This window comes from Tachysurus fulvidraco, chromosome 3, assembly GCF_022655615.1.
Source record: "Tachysurus fulvidraco isolate hzauxx_2018 chromosome 3, HZAU_PFXX_2.0, whole genome shotgun sequence".
Classification (NCBI taxonomy): domain Eukaryota; kingdom Metazoa; phylum Chordata; class Actinopteri; order Siluriformes; family Bagridae; genus Tachysurus; species Tachysurus fulvidraco.
In genome coordinates this window covers 21496427-21518219 of record NC_062520.1, presented here as the reverse complement: position 1 = coordinate 21518219, position 21793 = coordinate 21496427, and the positions used below count along the sequence as shown (strand labels likewise).

General features: G+C 37.7%; 3 protein-coding genes across 22 annotated transcripts in view; all 3 read left to right on the top strand.

Moving 5' to 3' along the window:
• Positions 1–1726: 1726 nt before the first annotated feature.
• Positions 1727–11124, top strand: rbm12bb (RNA binding motif protein 12Bb). Of its 7 annotated transcripts, none has more exons than XM_047811083.1 (6): positions 1727–2503; positions 3473–7284; positions 7501–7633; positions 8609–8765; positions 10285–10382; positions 11084–11124. In XM_047811083.1, exon 2 carries the CDS (start codon positions 3493–3495, stop codon positions 5353–5355), a length of 1863 nt encoding a protein of 620 aa, XP_047667039.1. In that variant the 5' UTR covers positions 1727–2503; positions 3473–3492; the 3' UTR covers positions 5356–7284; positions 7501–7633; positions 8609–8765; positions 10285–10382; positions 11084–11124. The 7 variants fall into 7 exon arrangements, with proteins under 7 accessions (XP_047667039.1, XP_047667038.1, XP_047667040.1 ...); XM_047811082.1 differs by having other exon boundaries at positions 1728–1902; XM_047811084.1 differs by lacking the exon at positions 1727–2503 and adding an exon at positions 2525–2894.
• Positions 11125–12503: 1379 nt separating this feature from the next.
• On the top strand, positions 12504–15955 carry LOC113644395 (uncharacterized protein C8orf88-like). 10 transcript variants are annotated; one of them, XM_047811086.1, is made up of 7 exons: positions 12504–12929; positions 14436–14512; positions 14634–14683; positions 14819–14894; positions 15079–15185; positions 15308–15352; positions 15430–15955. In XM_047811086.1, exons 2-7 carry the CDS (start codon positions 14440–14442, stop codon positions 15436–15438), a joined length of 360 nt encoding a protein of 119 aa, XP_047667042.1. In that variant the 5' UTR covers positions 12504–12929; positions 14436–14439; the 3' UTR covers positions 15439–15955. The 10 variants fall into 10 exon arrangements, with proteins under 10 accessions (XP_047667042.1, XP_047667041.1, XP_047667043.1 ...); XM_047811085.1 differs by having other exon boundaries at positions 14819–14909; XM_027149203.2 differs by lacking the exon at positions 12504–12929 and adding an exon at positions 13101–13253 and having other exon boundaries at positions 14819–14909.
• A 1288-nt stretch (positions 15956–17243) lies between these two features.
• The window catches only part of LOC113644263 (uncharacterized protein C8orf88-like), a 5422-nt gene continuing 872 nt past the window's right edge, over positions 17244–21793 (top strand). Inside the window, exons 1-6 of one of the 5 annotated variants that reach the window (XM_027148937.2) lie at positions 17244–17393; positions 18600–18676; positions 18808–18857; positions 18993–19068; positions 19253–19359; positions 19463–19514. In XM_027148937.2, the coding sequence (XP_027004738.1) occupies positions 18604–18676; positions 18808–18857; positions 18993–19068; positions 19253–19359; positions 19463–19486 (330 nt within the window). In that variant the 5' untranslated portion in view covers positions 17244–17393; positions 18600–18603 and the 3' untranslated portion in view covers positions 19487–19514. The other 4 variants (XM_047811272.1, XM_027148936.2, XM_047811271.1 and 1 more) reach the window with 4 other exon arrangements.

The window sequence follows — 21793 nt, the reverse complement described above, 5'->3', positions numbered from 1 at the left end:
CCCGACTTCCCAGACAGTGCATCAGTTTGGTATAACGACACAGAATGTTGTTATTCCATTTACACCACAAAGATTTGCCAACGATTGCAATGTTTGGTTCATTACAGAAGGACACATTGCACATTTTAATGTTTTATAGGTAGATTTAATCTAGTGAAAGATCTGAGCTAAATACCTTCATTGCAATTTAATCGTAACAGTGGCCATAATCAATGACCCAAAATCCACACTCTTTATTTGTCGTAAAATTTGGATTAAAAAAATCTTTTTTCCTCCAGTGAACCAAAAAACTGCCTTATCTCACAGCAAAACGTCCTATTTCATAAATTGAGGCTATAAATTGTTTAGTCTAAACTTTTGACTTATGTTGGTATATTAAACCTTGTCAAGATTTATAATTCCTTAGTTTGCATTTATGAATTTAGCTTTGTTTTATGCTTAATTTTTGGTATTGTTCTTTTGACAGCAAACACAGTTTATGACTGACATTTTTGGATGTTTTGCACATGAAGAATTACTGTGTTTTTGTGTTTAGTGTTTTTAGCATGATCTTTTCCCAAACTGCATTTTTAGTGATGCAGCGTGTAACGGACAAGGTACATTTCAGTACAGGTTCCTTATTGCATGAATGCTGACCTACATTGGTTTCTTTGCTTTCACAGTTTTAAAACAAAGTTTTTTTTAAAACAAAGGTAGGTTGGTTGTTTTTTTTTTCATCCCATAGTGGATACCAAATGTTCCCACAATGAGTGATCAAGTCAAGTCAAGAAGATTTTATTGTCATTTCAGACATATATAGCTGTTGCAGTACACAGTGAAATGAGACAATGTTTCTCCAGGATCATGGTGCTAAATAAAACATAGACAGAGCTATAAGGACTTAGTTAGTCCTAGCCACATAAAGTGCATCTGTGCAACCAGTGTGAGACGAGACAACATAAGACAGACAAGACAGTGCAGGACAAAAGAGAGTGCATACAAAAAAATTACAAGGCAATACAATAGAACAGAAACAGTGCTGGGTGCTGATGGCAGGTGAGGAGGCCTTGGGTTTAGTCAGAGTTCCAGTTCATCCCACAGGTGGTCAGTATGGATGCGGTCAGGACTCTGTGTGGCCAACACCACCACTTTTTCTACACAAACCTAGGTCTTAACGGTCCTCAATTTGTGCACGGAGCATTGCCATGCCCAGACATGCTTGGGACCCTTGAAGGGAAATTGTATGTGTATGGGTATGATGGTCAGGTGTAAACCTACTTTTGGCCATATAGTGTAGAACAGAGAACAGTGAGATAAATATGTATAGATCCAGCAACGAATATGGACATCATAATATTACTAACATTTGTCTCATCAGAGACCGGTGTAATGTTAGGTATGAAATCGAGTTCTTTAAGATCTACAGCGCTACGCTTAAGATGGAAAGCCAGCCGACCTTTAAAAAAAAGACCTCTTGATATAATAAACTTTTAAATAAAATAAATGTAGACTAACATAAACTGAACAGTACTGTAAACAATACGGTAACACAAACATAGTATCGGATTATAGATTTAATAGTGGTTGAACGTGCATATTAGTATCACCATAGACTTAAATCATTTCTGCAGGTAATTTGGGTCTCTGTTTTTAATTCATTATTGTATTTTAAACCCCCTAAATCTTTGTCATTTCCCACAGCCTGCGTTGTTCCCCTCAGTGCCGTAGATGGTGCTGTGTGGAGCAGTTCCTTCTCTTGTAACGAGCGTAGAGCAAGAAGACTCTCCTTCGGCTAGCTCGCTATTAGCAAGATACGCTGCTAATAGCGTTTTATTATTAAGGAGAAAGCATATTGCCGTCCTGCTTATACAAGCACTACAGCGATTTATAAGCTAAATCAGGTGCCGGTTCGTGGCAGCTTGTGTAAGTGATTCGGTAAAGAGCGTCCGATTTGCGCTTTGCTTTGTATGTGCGTCATCGTGGCAGCCATACTTAGCATTGTTCTTATAGCAACCGTTACCATGCTAACTACGACTTAGACGTTAAACTAAGATACTGGACAATTCTGTCAGTCTGTTTTGTGGTTTTCTTGTCGCGTTGTCACATCTGTTTGGGTTGTAAATAGTTTAAGTAATCCACCGTGTCCTGTAACGGTACTGTGTTAGCTGTTGTTTGGCTAAATGGCTAATTTGATAGTAGTATTTTCTTCGTCAAATGAGATAACATGGCTGATGCTTCATATGTTGATGTTTGTGTGTGTTTGTGTGAGAACCAACAATACATTTTGGAAGCTGGTTTAGTTGCGTTGGTTTTTGTTGGAACGTTTTCCTTCCCAGTTGGTAAAGTAACCTGAGGTGACTTTTAATATATGTGGAGGTTGTTGGGCTTGACTTAGGTTCGCAAGACTGTATTTTGAATATTTCACTTCTATATGTCTCACTTCTCAAGGTCCCTAAAAGCTTGGGAGTTTGTATGGGTTTCCTTTGGGTTCTCTGATTTCCTCCTACCACCTGAAAACATGCTAGTACGTGGAATGGTTATAGTAGTGTGTGTGTGTGTGTGTGTGTGTGTGTGTGTACGTGTGTACGTAATTCCTTGGAAAAATCCCATCTAGGGTGTATTCCTGCCTCGTAGCCAATATTCCTGGGATAGGCCCTGGATTCACCTGAACACTGACCAGGATAAAGTGGTCACTGAAGATAGATGAGTGACTCAATGAACGAAAGTCTTTCTTTCATTTACTGAAAAACTGGTTGACGTGTGCCAATCCCTGTGTGTACCTCATAAGGACATATCCGATTTGAGTTCTTGGATGTTAAGGAATGTTTGCACCAGATAATGTCTCAGGCCTTGGGATAACATGCTTATTTGAAATGGTTTGTGAAAATTGGGATTAAGGTGTTTTGAACTCAAAGGTAAGTGATGTGTTGAAAATTGCATTGGGAAAAAAATTGGTATTGAGATGGTAGATGGTATTCTTCAAAGGGGAGTTGAGTGACGAAGTACTTTGAAGAAGAGTATGTGATCTTGGAAGACATGTCAGACATGGAACTGAATTCATTTTTGTTGTAGCAGTAGACACTATTGTGGTGTGAAATGTTATTCGAGTGGATTTTACAAAAGGATCTGATTAGTGTGTTTGTAATCTATCAAATCTGAGGGTTATTTTTTTTTTCGCATTGAGAGAGCTGGGGAAATTGTAAGGAATGAATGTTGGATTGCTCAGGATGCACGTTTAAGTTTTTCTTCTTGAGAACCGGAGTCGTGTTATGGTGGCGGATAAGACAAGGGATTAAGTAAGCTTGTTACCCAAAGCAAGAAATAAGTAACATGCAGTTGGAGTCATAATTTATTCTGTGTGCACGTATGATAATCGCTCTTTGGTCCACAATTAGGCTTTGGTTTTTGGAATTATGGAAGACCTTGAATACTGTGTCATGGTGGACCATGGCCAAGATGGAGATAACAGTATCATGTGTACTTTTGTCTGCAGGTGCTGTTGTGTGTGCCATCATGGCGGTGGTCATCCGCTTACGGGGACTTAGAATCACAGCTGGTTCTGACGACATTCGCAATTTCTTCACTGGCCTTAGAATACCCAATGGTGGGGTTCATATAATTGGTGGAGAACTTGAGGAAGCGTTCATAATTTTTGCATCCGACGAAGATGCGAGACGAGCGATGACTCGCTCAGGAGGATGCATTAAGGGCTCTCCAGTCACCTTGCTTTTGAGTAGCAGGTCAGAGATGCAGAAGGTTCTTGAGGATAGCACGAGGCAATCCGAAGCAAATAATAGAAGGAATTACAAGGAGGTTGTCAAAAGACCAGCTGAAGGAAGATCGTCACTGCATGAAGACGTGAACATAGATATGCGAAGAGGAGAAAATCAAAACCTGGGAAACAGACCACCTCTAGCTTCTCCTAATGATCCTCGAAGTCTGAAGAGAGATGGAGACAGCCTCTATTTGTACTTGTCTGGAATGCCATTCTCAGCAACGAAGGAGGACCTCCGTGTCTTTTTTGACGGTATACAATTCGATGACCTAATCTTTATGCGAAACAGGTATGGAATGTTTAATGGATGTGGTTTGGTCAAATTTACAACCAGAGAGGATGCCAGTGAAGGTCTGAAAAGGGATCGAAAATTCATTGGGCCACGTTACATCAGAGTAATGCCAGCCTCAGAACATCAGTGGATCAGATCTGGGGGCTCGGTTGTATCTGTTGGTGCAAGTCGGGGATCTCGAACAAGATCTCGCTCTCCAGTTCGCCATCGTTCACATTCTCCTTCCAATGAAGAGTTTGGGGTGTTGTATGAAAACCTCCCATATTCAGTTGGAAAACGGGATATAAAAGCCTTACTCCATCCTCTGTCATTGACCGATGACCAGATCAGTATTTTTGTTGATAGAAATAATAATAGGAGCAAATTGGCTATTGTGGTGTTCAAGAATCTAAAAGACTATTGTTCTGGCCTGGCTCACCACAAGGAAACCTTTCTGCACAGTGTTGTTTATGTGTCTCCCATCTCTAAAGAAAAGATTGCCGCTATGCTAGAATCTACTGATAACCCAAGAGAAGAACAGCGCAGATCCAGCAGATCATCTGAACCAGCACAGAGTGTTTATGACTCTGAGAAAAGGTGCATATATGTTCGCAACTTGCCTTTCGATGTCCGGAAAGTAGAGATCATGGACTTCTTTCATGGATTTCAGCTTTCGGACGACAGGCTTATCCTGCTCCATGATGACAGAGGAACTGGGCTTGGTGAGGCTTTAATCATTTTTCAGACCGAAAAGGAGGCACTTATGGCACAGTCTTTAAACGGGCAACGATTTCTTGGATCAGAGGTCATGCTGAAGTGCATCACCTGGGCTCAGATGCAAGAATTTGGTATTGACAGCAGCCGCATGCCTGAGAGGAACTTTCAAAGAGAGACGCCAAGATACGACAGCGAGCCAAATTTCCTTAATGACCGAATGCATCAAGAAAATTGTGACATTATGCCTGATCCTAACTATGGTCTTGGAAAGAGTAGTGTTCCATTGGAGCATTTTGAAAACCCGGCCACTTACGGAGGGGAGGCATGTGGTCCAGACAATCATCAGTATGGACCACCAAAACAACAATTTAATCAGCCGACGTGCGTCAGGTTGCACAACCTACCCTCTAAGATAAGGGTTGATGAAATTTATGACTTCTGTTATGGGTACAGAGTAATTCCAGGGTCGGTCTTGTTGCAGTATACTAGGAGTGGAGCACCTACAGGCACTGCAACTGTTGTGTTTGAAAACCACAGTGAGGCTCTCACTGCTGTCCAGGAATTAAATGGAAGACCCATTGGTACAAGGAAAATTAACATTATGCTAGTGTAGAATGAGACATTGGGCATTTCATAAGTAAGCTGTTTATAATGATTAGTCCCTTTTTTTTTCTTTTTTTTTTATTAATTTGCTAAATATTAAACTTTTTCTTGCCTCTAGGTAGTAATACAACAAAGATTACATGAATTAAATGAACTTTTATTCTTTTAGAAACTTAAGTTATGCTATGATTTATAACCTTTTTTTTCTTTCCAGAATCGTTTGTTCATTTGTTCATAAATGAATGTGTAGTGATGTTGATTTATGAACCACTCTATTTTTCATTTAAGGTGGATGCCTACTTTTTATGACATGCACCTAATACATGTATACTGTATAGTTATTTAAAATCATATAACAGCATTTTCTGGTGTTCATTATGTACAAAATGGTCCAAGACATCAGTGTGAAATAACAGTAAAAAAACAAAACAAACTAATTTTGGATAAATAATATGCAAAGTTCAATGAAAAACAAAATAGAAACATTACAATGTTCTTCTCAATGTTGGTTGAAATTTGTCGATGCTACTGATCAAGGCGTAAACTGTCTATGCCCATAAAAAGAGGACCAGCCTGCTATTCTGCTCAAACAGGGATAATCTGGATTCACCACTGTCTCAAATTTAGTCTCATTGGCCACTATAATAGGAACACTTGTATCCCTGCTCATTCATGATCAATACAGGTTCTCAGTTTAAAGTGATTGGTTAGTGTAGAGCAGCGGCGCCCAATCTTATCCACAAAGGGCCGGTGTGGGTGCAGGTTTTCATTCCAACCAAGCAGAAGCCACCCCTGATTCCACCTGTTTAATCAGTTGTTCTTGGCTTTTAGTAGACTCTGGTGTGGCTTCTGCTCGGTTGGAATGAAAACCTGCACCCACACCGGCCCTTTCCCGATAGGTTTGGACACTGCTGGTGTAGAGGGACAGATTATTATATGTTAGCTTTAGTTAGCATTTCTATTCATTGTCACACAGGAGAAAAGGACATTCATGATTTCCAGCCTGGATGAGGTTAAAGCAGACCCACAGCTGCCTTCTCCTGATCTTATCCCTAGAGTACATGAAGATGCCATGACCCTTTGCCTGTACATGACCAGCAACTTCATCTCTCATGTCCACAGAAAAGACAGCCACTTTTTTTTTTTTTTTAAACTTTTTTGTTGTTTCCTTGTTAATATTTTGGTTAATATGTATTAATGTGAGCCAAAAAATTAAGTATTTGACATATAATGTACATGTGGTGCACTGATTTTTAAAAATTTTTTATTATAAGCTTTATTATGATTAATACAAACCCACTTGTGTTTCTTTTTACTGAAATAAAAAAGTACAATGGAATTAATTTCATATTACTGCAACTCAGTATTAAAGCACACCAAGTGTTATAATAAAGCAAATAAATCGGCTGGATAAAATTGTGAATTCTGGTGTTCTGGTCTGGATATGTTATGTCTTAATACGTTTCCAGACATTGTTCCTTATCTAGGGCTTGTTTTGATGAATTAAAAGTTAAACATCATTTAGAGTTTCTGTTGTTTACAAATGAATGGGTGACTAGTAAGATGGGTAACTGGAGATGTGAAGGAAACAAGTGTGATAACACGGGTACCTTTCTCTTTTTTTTTATAGCCTGGTTTCATTTATTTATTTAAACCCCAGCTGTAGTGTGTTCTGTATAAGACCATGCCAGGTAAATGAGATGGCTATCTGACTAGGATACTCATCAAAATGGCGGCTCATGCACAGGACGGCATTCACTAAATTCCGGGGTTTCGTTACCACGACGTAAAACGGGCGTTTCTGGAGATCTTGGAAAAACGCCCTCTTTCAAAAAGAAAGAAAAAGAAAAGGTCACCGATCATGCGCAGAGTGATGCATAACGAAAGAGAAATAAAAGCAACGCTACGATGGATAATGAAGGCCAAAACAGTCATACAGGTAGATTTTATATTTTATATCTATTATGCTTTATTATCTTACAGTCAAGCTATTTTCGAAAACAAATAGACAACCAAAAACCTTTTTTTTGTATAGCCTATGCATCTTTCCACAGTTACGTTATACTGAATATATATAAATAAAAATATCATGGAGACCAAAGTAATGAACCTGTTTATACTTTAATACTTTATTAATATACTTTGTTTCTATCAGACTGGCTCCCAACACATTTCAAAATATGTTCATTTTCGGAAGAGTACATCACAGGAATAGTTTCTTCAGAAGAAGAACTGAAACATCTACTGGAAAGTCACAAGCGTGCATCAGGCACATCTTACACAGTTTGGTCATTTAACTGCATGCTTTTCCCATTATGAAAAATATGTTTGTAACGTTACTTGTTTCTGTATTATGTTTCTGTAATACCTTGTAAACATTATTTGCCATGACCAGTGTTGTGCTAGTTACTAAGAAAAAGTTACTAGTTACAGTTACTAGTTACTTCGTTCAGATTACTACAGACAACTTGATTACTTTGTTGATTACTTAAACCAAAAAGTAACGCGTTACTGTTAAAAGTAACGTTTTCGTTACTTTTTTAAAGAACGTTCTTTAATGTTCCCATTAATGGACAGGACCTTCGGACCAGAAAGACACAGCTTACATTTGACTAAAAGGTTTTTGTTTTTATGCTCAACTTTTAAAGTGAAATAATGAGCATATTTCCACTTTGAGAAACGTCTTGCTCTCGCCTTGACTCGACATTACTGCCGCACATACCAGAATAAACGGACACACGCCCACAGTGCGGCGTCTTCGTGTTTACAGCAGGGGCGCCCCCAAGGGGTGGATAATGAAAATCCACAATAGTTCAGACAGACAGACAGACAGAAAAACACACAAAAAAACATATACCAATCCTACAATGCGTCGCTGCTGTAAACAGGTTAGGCAGTAGGCTACACTTCAGCCACAATGAATTAATTTAAATTAAGTAAGGACAAATGCATCATAATGCGTTAGAGTATTACTTACTGTCAAAAGCAACTGCGTTACGTAACGCGTTACTGCCCAACACTGGTCATGATATAAGGAAAACACATTACAACAAATATAGTATAATTCTCTGTATAGAGAAATATGCAGTGTAAGAAGACAATAGGTAGCAGAGGGTAACACTTTACAATAAAGTCTAATTTAATAACAGTTAAAGCATTAACTAACAGTGAGCAATACATTTATTTATTCATGCTGTGTCTGTGCCATAATGTTCTGTTTTTCTTTCATTTTTAATTTCAATTGTATTTTTTCCTCATAACAGGTCTGATGACAGTCACAAAAAACAGAAAGTGACACCACGATGGCTATGGAAAGTAGAAGACTATTCAGAACATGTCCCACTCTCTGTGAAAAGAAGGGGGATATATGCTTGTCAGCACGGAAAGAACTACAAGAAGACAACCACAACAGATGATCTGGTGTGTATCGCTACACATTTGTTCACCACACTGGTTATGAATTTCATGCAGAGGGTGAGTAAATGACAGAAATTTTATTTTTGGGTGAACTACTGTAACCCGTTAGTGGCAAAAATGTTTAAAGGTACTTTTTTGCCACTCTTGTGGGTAATAAATAAAATTTTATGTATCTAACGAAAGAACATTGCAGCTGGAGCTACTCCACAGCAATTGGTGTCTCACTTGGTCTTAAATATTATAATATAAATAAGTAAACACTTATTACAGATTACAGGTGTACTCGACTGATTCAGGACAAAAGACAAAAACATGGTTGGGAAGATGTGTTCATGGTGTACTCAAACATTATATAAATGTTGTAAAAAAAGATATATAGTGTGCCTTTAAAATGTAAGAAATTCATATATTCGCACAGTTTATATTTGTCTACATAATTAATTTGTACCATTTGAGCATAAAACATTCAATCTTTTTTTAATGCAGGGAAACAAGGTTTCTGCAGTCATTCAACGAATTTATATACAGCGCCCTTCATAAGTATTTGAACAGTAAAGACAATTGTCAAGACATATATTAATATGAGGCAGAAGTACAGAATGTCAATTTTATTATTGACTGTTTCAACACAAAATGCTTCACCAACTAAGTAGTACAGCACTTTTCATCAGAATTTCATCCCTCTGCCTAATGTGAGCATAAGTATTGGGTTTAAGCTAATATGTAATTATAAATCCCTTGCAAGTAATCACAGGAGCGAGTCTGTGACCCATAGACATCACCAGACTCTTGGTTTCAAACTTTTCCAGGCCTTTAATACAGCCATTTTTTAACAGTTGCTTGTTTTGGGTGATTTTACTGACAGTTATTTCAGAGTTTTTTTCATTTGTCTGTCATCAAGTGCTGTTGATGTTCTCAGCTGACCTGGGCGTTGTTGGTTGCTGAAGCTTGCCAGTGGTTTCTGTCTTTTTTCAGGACATTCCAAGTCAATCTCCAGATTTAAATCCTATTGAACAATCATTTCACCAGTTGACAAGGAGACTTAACGCAGAAACGCCCCAAACAAGCAGAGTTGAAAATGGATGTATTAAAGGCCTGGCAAAGCATTTCAAAGTGTGAAACCAAGAGTCTGGTGATGTCTATGGGACACAGACTCACTCCTGTAATTGATTGCAAGGGATTCACAAGTAAATATTAGCTTTTAAACTCACTTTGTTAAACTGTTCCAATACTTATACTCACATTAGGCAGGGGGTTGACACATTAAAAGTGCTGTACTTCTTGGTTGGTAAAGCATTTTGTGTCGAAACAGTCAATAATAAAATGTGACATTCCTCATTAAAATATTTATATCATATTTGTAAATGTTTTGACACCACAGCTAAAAGAGCAAATTTGCCTTTACTGTTCCAATACTTATGGAGGGCACTGTATGCTATATGAAATTTTGTTCACTCAAATAAATGTTAGTGTCTGGCCCAAAAAATATTTAATGTAAGTTTTATTTTCTTTTTTTCTGCAGCATACTGAACATGAATACACAAGAAGAAAAATGCTCCATATTCAAAACAGCAAGAAAGTGGATTGCCCAGCAAAACTTTATGTGCGGTATATAGAAAGGTAAGTATTACATTAGCATGGCTTTATATACAGCTTACATCATATGTAGACAGGAATACATTTATAAAAGTGATTGATATCCAAAAAAGTTTGAAATAAAAAGCTATTTTTTTTTTAAATTTTACTTAATATTTACTAATCTTTTGAAGACAAATAGCTGTACAACTTAATGTAGCTTTAAAACAGTGGGAACAGTGGGTCTCATTCACTAATAATTGTGTAATTTACATCTTCACATGTTTATAAGTACATCAAGAGTATTCAATTTATTTTTATCACTTCCTACATTATTCAGTAAATTTAGAATACATTTTAGAATCAAAGTTATTGATGAAACATGATTTGTTCATGAAAACGTTTACACAGATTTCATGCACAAATTTGTGCGTTGCTTAGTGAATGAGACCTAGTGGTTCTTAACTGTTTTTGCTTAGTGCCCCAGTTTGACACCAAGTGCTGATGAATCAACTAAGCTACAGATTTGTAACTACAGTGTTTCTTTCATGTTTTTCATGACTCTATATAAACAGACTCACAATTGAGAACCACTGCTTTAAAGTTTATACGATTTGTTACTTTTTGTGTAAAATCAATTTAATTAGTAAAGAATTGCATATTTCTTGTGTTGTCTTATAAAAGGGTGGTTCAACATATTGAAAAATTATTGAATGGGTATCAATAAAAAATTTTGTTTTTCACAGATATGATCAGTTTGCTGTGGCTAAAACAAGTTCTAGAACCACAAAACAAGTGGCATTAAAAGAAAACACCACTGTCACTTCAGAAATTATCCATGTCAAAATACCTCTGGCAGGAGCACACAAAAACCACAACACTTCACAAAACTGTCATTTCTCAAATAACATCCATTACAATGTTGCTTTAACACAAGATTCCCAGCGTAATGAAATCTGCAATCAAGAAGATAGTCCTGTACCATGCACGGGGAAGCAGAAACAGTAGTGAGTCACCAGGTGTCGCAATCGATCAGTGGCATTTACGTGAACAGCTCAAGACTTTGCATGACATTTCATATATTTGCACTGATAAAGAAGCTATCAAGAATGCATCCAGAGTTGTACATGGCCTTTGTGAGACCCTGAAAAAAGTTTACCCAAGAAAGATGGCCTGGTTCTCCAGCAGCAAGAACCTGCCAAGAAAAACGTTAGAGCTTTACCAAGTTGCTTGAAGAAAGTCAAACACAAAACACCCAGGAAACATAAAACAGTGGCAATTGATGAAAATGAAGGTATGTTTGACTTTTTTGATCATATACAATGTTTGTTAAAGAGTTATTTTTGAGGAATACAGTATCAAACCAAAAAATATTTTTTTCATCCTTTACTCATGCTCATGTTGTTCCAAACCCATAGAGTATGCTGTTAATGATAAATCAGTGAAGTTTGCTCTCGCAAGTAAGTTTTGAGTTTTCATTTACCGTATTTAATGTGTATGTGTTGATCAGTGTTTATGTGAATTAAAATCTAACAGTTGAATGGCAATGACTGTGGGGTGTTTGTAAATATGCAGACTTCCTTTCTCAAGGAAAGCCACTCACATTCAGACAGGTACAAGGGTAACTGTTCACACATTTAATCCTCAAACATTTTATTACGCTCCTGATTCATCTGTCTCTCTGTAGTGCGACATTCCACCCTTCAGAAAAGTGATGGTTTGGGAGATCAGAAGATCCTGTAAGCCCTGAAGCATCAAGTCCTTCAAACATCATCAAACATCTTATGTTCTTTTTGTGTAAATATAAAAAAGGAATATGAATTTATGAATAATTACAAGGCTTTTCTTTACAAGCAGTGGGCTGTGGAAAAGTACAGAGATGAATAAAATCTTAGGTTAAACTGCAGATTTGTCTTGTGTTATAGAACTCATGATAGAATTGATGTAAATTCAGTAAGCTTACTGAAGTGAAATGGGTATACCATAACTGAATAGTATATTGTGAACCTGGAAATCTCAGGTTATAACAGTATTAATGTCATTTGACATGAAAAACCTGAGATCAGGACAGGTATCTCAGGTTATAACAGTATTAGTCATTTGACATGAAACACCTGAGATCATGAAAGGTATATCAGGTTATAACATGTATTTTAGATAATAAGTATGAATGTCACGAAACGCTAGCGACTGAGGAAAGATTATCTTAAATTGTAACAGTATGAATATAATTTAAAAAACACACACCATCTCGATAAGCAACTTATCTGATCGTTGACCTTTGCAGATTATCAAATAGGCTACGTCTGCCCGATGACGCAATATCTGTTACACTGTTCTGAAATCCCTGGAAATAAGTGCATCTCTTCACAGGACACTGCCTCGTGACGTCACACAGGGATGGGGAATCATTTGGAATCACTATGGGGAGTCATTTAGAATCAACTTATTAGACCCTCCTGAGGCCTCCTCCCCCCTGAGGCTATACCTAAATAGCACAATTGTACCTATGTAGTGTGTTTAGATAACACCAGGAACACACTACATAGTGCACTATAAAGTCGAATACAGAGAGATATCGGCTGATCCCAGGTGATGAGTCAGGAACAGCACACTACTGCATTAAATAGGGTGACAAAAGTGCTGCCCCTAATTGTGTCACCCTCTGTGAAGATACTATGTAGTATGTAGTAGGGTAGTATGTTTTAGTATGTAGTAGGGTAGTATGTAGCAGGGTAGTATGTACCATGTAGTAGGGTAGTGTGTAGCAGGGTAGTACGTAGCAGTATGTAGTATGTACTATGTAGTAGTATGTAGTAGGGTAGTATGTACTATGTAGTAGTATGTAGTAGGGTAGTATGTAGTAGAGACCGTTTAACAGAGAACACTGATTCCTGCGTTGGAGAAATACATCACGTAAGACAGCGATGACAGGTTAATTATTGTAACTTTTTAAAGTAGTCCTTTGCACTACAGGTGAAATCACGGTAAGGTTTCAGTGTTATCTGTTCTAAAGCTTTATAAACACTGAAGCTTCAGCGTTAGCATGTCGGCTTTATGATCACGACACCGGCTGCTAACACAGTTTGATCTGTTTAGCGGTTTAAAGTTGGCCACAAATTAATTCCGACTGTTTGCTGTGTTGTAACCTTTATGGCCAAATACCAGGAGTGATGTTGATTCCTTCCATGAGTTAAATAGTATAAGAATAGCATTGATTTATGTGTTTATTTCTGAAATGGCAATTGTGAGGGAAAGAGGTCAACTTTAGCTAACATCTAGATGTTAAAACTGTGGTTATTTGATTAAGCATATTATAATAAATACTATATATAAACTATACTATAAACAAATTTGTGGATCTATCCTTAACTATAGCAAAGATTTGCACCATAGTTTTATTCTGAGCAGGTTATCAAGTCTCAAATTAAATCCAACTGCATCTAAAAATGGCACAAAAGGGATTTTTCTTCCTTTGCTCTTAGGAACCATGATCAGATTTGTGTGTAAAAGTTTTGATTTACAGTATCAACATTATGGCTTTCGTCGTCGCCTGGTACAGCCATCATCTGCTGCACAATAAAGCTTTATCCTTTCCAGTGGTGGCGTGGCTTGTTGATCAGAAGGTCAGGGTTCAAGCCACAGCACTGCTAAGCTGTCACTGTTGGGCAATTAAGCAAGGCCATTAACCCTCCCTGCTCTGGGGGCTGTTGTATCATAGCTGCCCCTGCACTCCGACCCCAACCGATCTCACTGATAAACTTGATTATGCTGGAGAACCAGTAGTAGAAACACTACAACCTTTTATTACTTATGACAATCAAGGAAACTTTTGCAAAAATTCCTGGTAGCTTTTATCATTTCAGACGAAGGGTATGCAAACTTTTGCATTATGCTGGACCTGTGCATGCTTCACATCAAAAGGGGTTATTCCTTCAATACACCAGCAATAAAATATGTGTGTATTCTTCTGTTTAATGTTCGTGTTAATAAAGTAAATAGTGTTGATTAATGACCACACATAAAGTGGTTTATTTAGTCAGCATGTTTATGAATCTTCACTATGACTTGTATGAAGAGAATATTTTATTTCATCAGAATAATGGAGGTTTCCACAAGGAGGATGCGTAATTTGGAGCCAGCAAGGCCACTACGCAGACTAAATAGTCATCAAGGTAAAAACAGTCTGTCTGGGTCAACCTAAATACTTGATTCGACACCTAACCTGAGCAGACCTGTTGCAGTAAACACCTCTGTTTGCCTTTCTTCTAATTGATGTGCTCTTTATGTGTGTAGTGGTCACACATGTAGTGGCGGAGCCTCGGGAGAACCCAAGAGAAACACCAGTAAGGCATTTTTTTGTTGTTGTTAATGCTTATGAAGTTATAGGGTATCAGTTACATTGTCACCATCTTTTCATTTTTATCTCATACCATTGGTACCCTTTTCTAACACCACAGTACCTGTTGTTCATGTTAAAGGTAAACACGATAAGAGAGGAGCATTTTAATGAAATTCTCAAGCTGAACAGCCAAAAAAAAGCACCTGAGAAACCAGGTAGGAATCATTCAGGTATTCAGTCTTTGTTACGTTATTAAACTAAACACAACATGGTGTGATCCAAAGTGTTTAAATCATCTTATACTACAGACATTTGGCAATGATTACAGTTTTTTTTTTTTTGACCACTTTTGATTAAATGATGTGTGAGATTAAAGGTTGTCTCGCTTGTTCTCGATAGAGAGAATATCATACAGCAGAAACTTCTTGATCAAGTTGGCAAATGCACCGATGGCAAAGAAAAAACCTGATTTTCTGCCAGATCACCCAGTAGTTTTGGGCAAGGCGGTAGGTCGCTCTTCATATTAATGGAGGGATGTAATATGAAATTGTGTGGTTGTTTTGTATGGATTGTAAATTCTTTTGTGTAAATATAAGTATTGTGTAAATTCTTTTTTACTCATTGGTAGAGGGAACCAGACACATACCTGCAATTTGGAAACAACTGCTCTAAGGTGGTTATTACACATTAGCTTTAGTTAGCATTTCTATTCATTCTCACACAGGAGTAAAGGAAAATTTTGATTTCCAGCCTGGATGAGGTTAAAGCAGACCCACAGCTGCCTTCTCCTGATCTTATCCCTAGAGTACATGGAGATGCTGTGAACGTTTGCCTGTACATGACCAGCAACTTCATCTTTCATGTCCACAGAAAAGACAGCCACTTTTTTTTAAAATCTTTTTTGTTGTTGTTGTTATTGTTAATATTTTGGTTAATATGTATTAATGTGAGCCAAAAAAATAAGTATTGGACATGTGTTGCACTGAATTACTCTCTTTTTTTTAATTTTTTTTTTTATATAGGCTTTGTTTGTTATGGTTAATACAAAAATACTCGTGTTTCATTTTACTGAAATAAAAAAGTACAATGGAATTAATTTAATAAAACTGCAACTCAGTATTAAAACGCATCAAGTGTTATAATAAAACAAATAAATCGGCTGGATAAAATTGTGAATTCTGGTGTTCTGGTCTGGATATGTTATGTCTTAATACGTTTCCAGACATTGTTCCTTATCTAGTGCTTGTTGTTTTGATGAATTAAAAGTTAAACATCATTTAGAGTTTCTGTTGTTTACAAATGAATGGGTGACTAGTAAGATGGGTAGGATAGCTATCTGACTATATACTCATCAAAATGGCGGCTCATTCACAGGACACTGCCCCTGAGGATATACCCTATATGGCACAATTGTACCTATGAAGGGTGTTCCTGGTGTTATCTAAACACACTACATAGTGCACTATAAAGTCGAATACAGAGAGATATCGGCTGATCCCTGATGCTGAGTCAGGAACAGCACACTACTGCAATAAATAGGGTGACAAAAGTGCTGCCTCATATTGTATCCGTCCTATGTAGAGATAATAGGTAGTATGTAGTAGCAGGGCTCTGTACTTGCAAATTTTGAAGACAGGCAAGAGTGACATTTCCAACCCCCCAGCAAACACCCCCCCCCCACACACACACCAAAATCCCCACCCAAAAAAAAAGTTTTTCACCAGGATCACTGACCACATTTTAACCAAATACAAAGTATTTGTTAAATTTCCATTATGTGTGCGTGTGTGTGTGAGAGAGATTGATTGATTATGACTGGTGGTGTTTATTATAAGTGTTTGTTGCCTTTTTGGACTCCTTTATCATTTGTAAAGTTGCTCCCATTTAAAACAGTTCGGCTCAAGCCCAGCCATTTTCAGGGTCATGATTGAGGCCAATGTCCCGTCCAGAAACAAGATGTTTCGTGCTGAAGTTTTGTTCAAACTGACCATCGAAAATACCCTCTCCAATGAATATGTTTTTTTTTTAATTGGTTGTTGCGTCCCTGCGATGGGTTGGCACTCCGTCCAGGGTGTATCCTGCCTTCATGCCCGATGACGCCTGAGATAGACACAGGCTCCCCGTGACCGTAGTTCGGATAAAGCGGTTGAAAATGAGTGAGTGGTTGTTGCGTTAAATCTTACCCAGATAGTGCTATTTCCTGATTGGCTATTGTGTAGCCTCTTTTTTTGATTGGCTGATAAGTGTCAGGCTCGACTAAGAACTGAGACGCGCTTGATTCCTGCCCGGTCCCATAGAGACAGCGTTGCGGACTGATACATTTTGGGCGCTGCGGATTATTAAATATATGATAAATAGTGAAAAAGTTTTTCTGCGTGAGAAATACAATGTGTGGCGGGAGAGCGTGAGAAAAGACCGAAATGCGTGACTGTCACTCTCAATGCGTGACACCTGACAGCCCTGTAGTAGGGTAGTATCTAGTAGGGTAGTATGTAGCAATATGTAGTATGTACCATGTAGTAGGGTAGTGTGTAGCAGGGTAGTATGAAGTAGTATGTAGTACTGTAGTATGTAGCAGTATGTAGTAGGGTAGTATGTAGTAGGGTAGTAGGTAGTAGGGTAGTATGTAGTATGCAGTAGTAGGTAGTAGGGTAGTATGTAGTAGAGACCGTTTAACAGAGAACACTGATTCCTGCGTTGGAGAAATACATCACGTAAGACAGCGATGACAGGTTAATTATTGTAACTTTTTAAAGTAGTCCTTTGCACTACAGGTGAAATCACGGTAAGGTTTCAGTGTTATCTGTTCTAAAGCTTTATAAACACTGAAGCTTCAGCGTTAGCATGTCGGCTTTATGATCACGACACCGGCTGCTAACACAGTTTGATCTGTTTAGCGGTTTAAAGTTGGCCACAAATTAATTCCGACTGTTTGCTGTGTTGTAACCTTTATGGCCAAATACCAGGAGTGATGTTGATTCCTTCCATGAGTTAAATAGTATAAGAATAGCTTTGATTTGTGTGTTTATTTCTGAAATGGCAATTGTGAGGGAAAGAGGTCAACTTATAGCTAACATCTAGATGTTTAAACGATTTAAATACTTTCTGTGAGTATGTGTATATATATATATCATGTTTAAATATATTTAATACAGTCCAAGTTCACTAATCTGTCATATTTTATGAGTTTAACAGGTGGTCAGACCACTAAATCGTGGTTATTTGATTAAACATATTATAATAACTATAAACGATAGGAAATTTGTGCACATTTTATCTATCCTTCACTATAGCAAAGATTTGCACCATAGTTTTATTCTTGAGCGTGTTATCAAGTCTCAAATTTTAAATCCAACTGCATCTATAAATGGCACAAAAGACCTGAAACTAGCCCAAAGATGCTTACATCGATCACCAACAAGGCAAGACTGATATCTTGGACATTATTTTTTTATGCCGTACATTTGAAAAAACATTTTTGTCTTGTCAGAGTACTTCAAACACTTACAAAACTTTAGATCCAAATCATATATATGTATACTGTGTGTGTGTGTATATATATATATATATCACTGATAAACTTGATTATGCTGGAGAACCAGTAGTAGAAACACTACAACCTTTTATTACTTTTGACAATCAAGGAAACTTTTGCAAAAAATTCCTGGTAGCTTTTATCATTTCAGACGAAGGGTATGCAAACTTTTGCATTATGCTGGACCTGTGCATGCTTCACATCAAAAGGGGTTATTCCTTCAATACACCAGCAATAAAATATGTGTGTATACTTCTGTTTAATGTTATTGTGTTAATAAAGTAAATAGTGTTGATTAATGACCACACATAAAGTGGTTTATTTAGTCAGCATGTTTATAAATCTTCACTATGACTTGTATGAAGAGAATATTTTATTTCATCAGAATAATGGAGGTTTCCACAAGGAGGATGCGTAATTTGGAGCCAGCAAGGCCACTACGCAGACTAAATAGTCATCAAGGTAAAAACAGTCTGTCTGGATCAACCTAATGCTTTTTAAATACTTGATTCGACGCCTAACCTGAGCAGACCTGTTGCAGTAAACACCTCTGTATGCCTTTCTTTTAATTGATGTGCTCTTTATGTGTGTAGTGGTCACACATGTAGTGGCTGAGCCTCAGGAGAACCCAAGAGAAACACCAGTAAGGCAATTTTTTGTTGTTGTTAATGCTCATGAAGTTATAGGGTATCAGTTACATTGTCACCATCTTTTCATTTTTATCTCATACCATTGGTACCCTTTTCTAACACCACAGTACCTGTTGTTCATGTTAAAGGTAAACACGATAAGAGAGGAGCATTTTAATGAAATTCTCAAGCTGAACAGCCAAAAAAAAGCACCTGAGAAACCAGGTAGGAATCATTCAGGTATTCTGTCTTTGTTACGTTATTAAACTAAACACAACATGGTGTGACCCAAAGTGTTTAAATCATTTTATACCACAGACATTTACCAATGATTACAGTTTTTTTTTATTTGACCACTTTTGATTAAATGATGTGTGAGATTAAAGGTTGTCTCGCTTGTTCTCGATAGAGAGAATATCATACAGCAGAAACTTCTTGATCAAGTTGGCAAATGCACCGATGGCAAAGAAAAAACCTGATTTTCTGCCAGATCACCCAGTAGTTTTGGGCAAGGCGGTAGGTCGCTCTTTATATTAATGGAGGGATGTAATATCAAATTGTGTGGTTGTTTTGTATGTATTGTAAATTCTTTTGTGTATGTCATTTTAATCATTCGTAGAGGGACCAGACACACACCAGCTAGTTGGAAACAACTGCGTTAAGGTGGACATGTAAGTACGTTAATGTGAATGCACTAGGAGCATCAATCCCAAATATCTCTGTGGTCTCTGGTTCAATTCTGAGCTCAGGTTACTTTCTATATGGATTTTCACATTCCTCTGGGTTCTCTGGTTTTCCCCAACCTCCAAAAAAACAAAGGTATGCATGTATGTATATGTGCATGGAGCCCTGTGGTGGACTGGTCTCCCATTTAGGCTGTATGTATGCCTTGTGCCTGGTGTCTACCATGACGCTGATGAGGATAAAATGTTTATTGAATGTTAATGAATGAATCACAGTCACAAATATCACAATGACCTGTATGCACAGTATCATTAATGCAGTGCACCACGTGCTCTGTACCCATGCACATGTGTCTGTGAAGTCTAAGGCTAAACAGTATCATATGTTAATGGAGCATCAGAAAATGGGAAAATGGTATATAAAATAGAAATTATATAAAACAGACATGACTGTCTAAATTTGTTTTTTATGACTTTTTTTTAAACATTACTTCTGTTCCATTTTTCCGAAGTCTCTATCAATAATTGCACTGCTGATCTTGGTTCACTAGGTCATGGTGTAAGAACACCATCACTCTAAAAACTTGGAAAGAAAATATAGCAAGATGTACTGTTCAACAGAAGTATTAAAATGTGTGATTTTAAGTACTCCATAAAGATGTAGGTTTTTAGTCATGGTTTCAAGACTGACAGTGACTCTGCTTTTCAGACGTCTAGGGGAAATTCATTTAATAAAGTGAGTTCAACCGTTAACCTTCACCTTTTTATAAAGAAGAGTGCTGTAGCACAGATCTGAGGCCCTGACTGCAACGCTGCAGCCACCCTTAGTCTACAGGTGGAACTCTGAAACCTCTAGCAGACCTGGACTAGATGAGTGGAGGGATCTAGTATGTAACACTTTAGTAGTTATTAAACAAATTCTAAAGGTAGCAGTGTAAGGATGCTAAGGTGTGCTTCATTGGCTTCAGAAGCTTGACTTTTACTTGACAAGCCTCTGTCAGAAAAAGATGGTCCTGATCCAGTTTTTGAGAATTTTCTGAGATGGAAAAAACCAAGACTGAACCTGAACTTCTTCACATGCTGTGAACAACTCAGACCCGAATTCAAACCTGCTCCTAGGTTACTAGAGCATGGTCTAACCTTTGATATGTGACCTCTAATGTAGGCATATGGGAAGTTTGAGAATTTTTTGCCAACCTGTTAACAGTGCTGGAGTGACAAAGAAGTCTGGCCTGAAGCTGCTGGCCTGTATCATATCTGCATGGTTTTATCCTCAGCAGCAGATAATGCAAACTCCAAACACAACTTGATCACACAGATCCTGAGAGCAGAAGGGGTCATCATCTCATTAGTAGCATGTGTAGTGTGACAGAGAGAGGGAGAAGGAACAGAGAGAGAGAGAGAGAGAGAGAGAGAAAACAAATTATTAGGTATGCTCTTCATATCATGTCATGTCATAGGACTGGAGCACTGTAGTAAAGTAAACTTATCTTTGCAGTGAGAGTGTTCGAGTACTTGTAAAAAACGCCCAAGTTCAGCTCCTCGTTTACAGTCATTCCATGCATCATAAACAGGTGTCGCTCTTCACCACTCGAATATTGGTACTGAAAGCAAATAATAATAAACAGATGAGCATAGTACTTAATATTTTTTTAAACCTGACTGCACAAACGTGAAGTGTGTAATTAAGGGTTTACAGCAGACTCCTTTATTTATGTTGTTCTCTAGACAGCTGACCTGCATGCATTTGACATCTGATGTCAAATGACATTTGAGAGTGACCAGGATGGATCAGATGGTTTACAGCAATGGCTCTCTCTCTCTCTCTCTCTCTCTCTCTCTCTCTCTCTCTCTCTCTCTCTCTCTTACTCTCTCTCTCTCGCTCTTTCTTGTGAAAATCACAACCCAGATTTATTCTTGAATCGAATGTTGCCGCCGGGCTTTATTTACCTAAATCTGTGTGTGTGCGCGTGTGCGTGTGTATGTACATATTCTCTGCTTTTGTGCTAAAGCAACTTCGTGACAATGCCTGAACTCGAGTGTTGTACAAATAGAATCCATCCATCCATTCTCTACAACCTCTTATCCTACTGGGCCACAGGGAACCTGGAGCCTATCCCAGGAGACTCCAGGCACAAGGCAGGGTGTGATGCATACGTGTTTGTGCCCCAAGCTTAGACATCAACCATTATGTCAATGTAAAATTCAGGAATAAAAAGTTTATTATCGATTATTATTGTGTATATCAGATAGTTGGATTGCATTCA

Bases quoted from the DNA above. Each gene is read 5' to 3' on its own strand.
- rbm12bb (XM_027149195.2), top strand. From the start codon at position 3,346: ATGATAATCGCTCTTTGGTCCACAATTAGGCTTTGGTTTTTGGAATTA.
- LOC113644395 (XM_047811085.1), top strand. From the start codon at position 14,440: ATGGAGGTTTCCACAAGGAGGATGCGTAATTTGGAGCCAGCAAGGCCA. The intron at 14,684-14,818 runs GTAAGGCATTTT...TTCATGTTAAAG, and splicing joins AGAACCCAAGAGAAACACCA to GTAAACACGATAAGAGAGGA. The intron at 15,186-15,307 runs GTAGGTCGCTCT...ACTCATTGGTAG, and splicing joins CAGTAGTTTTGGGCAAGGCG to AGGGAACCAGACACATACCT.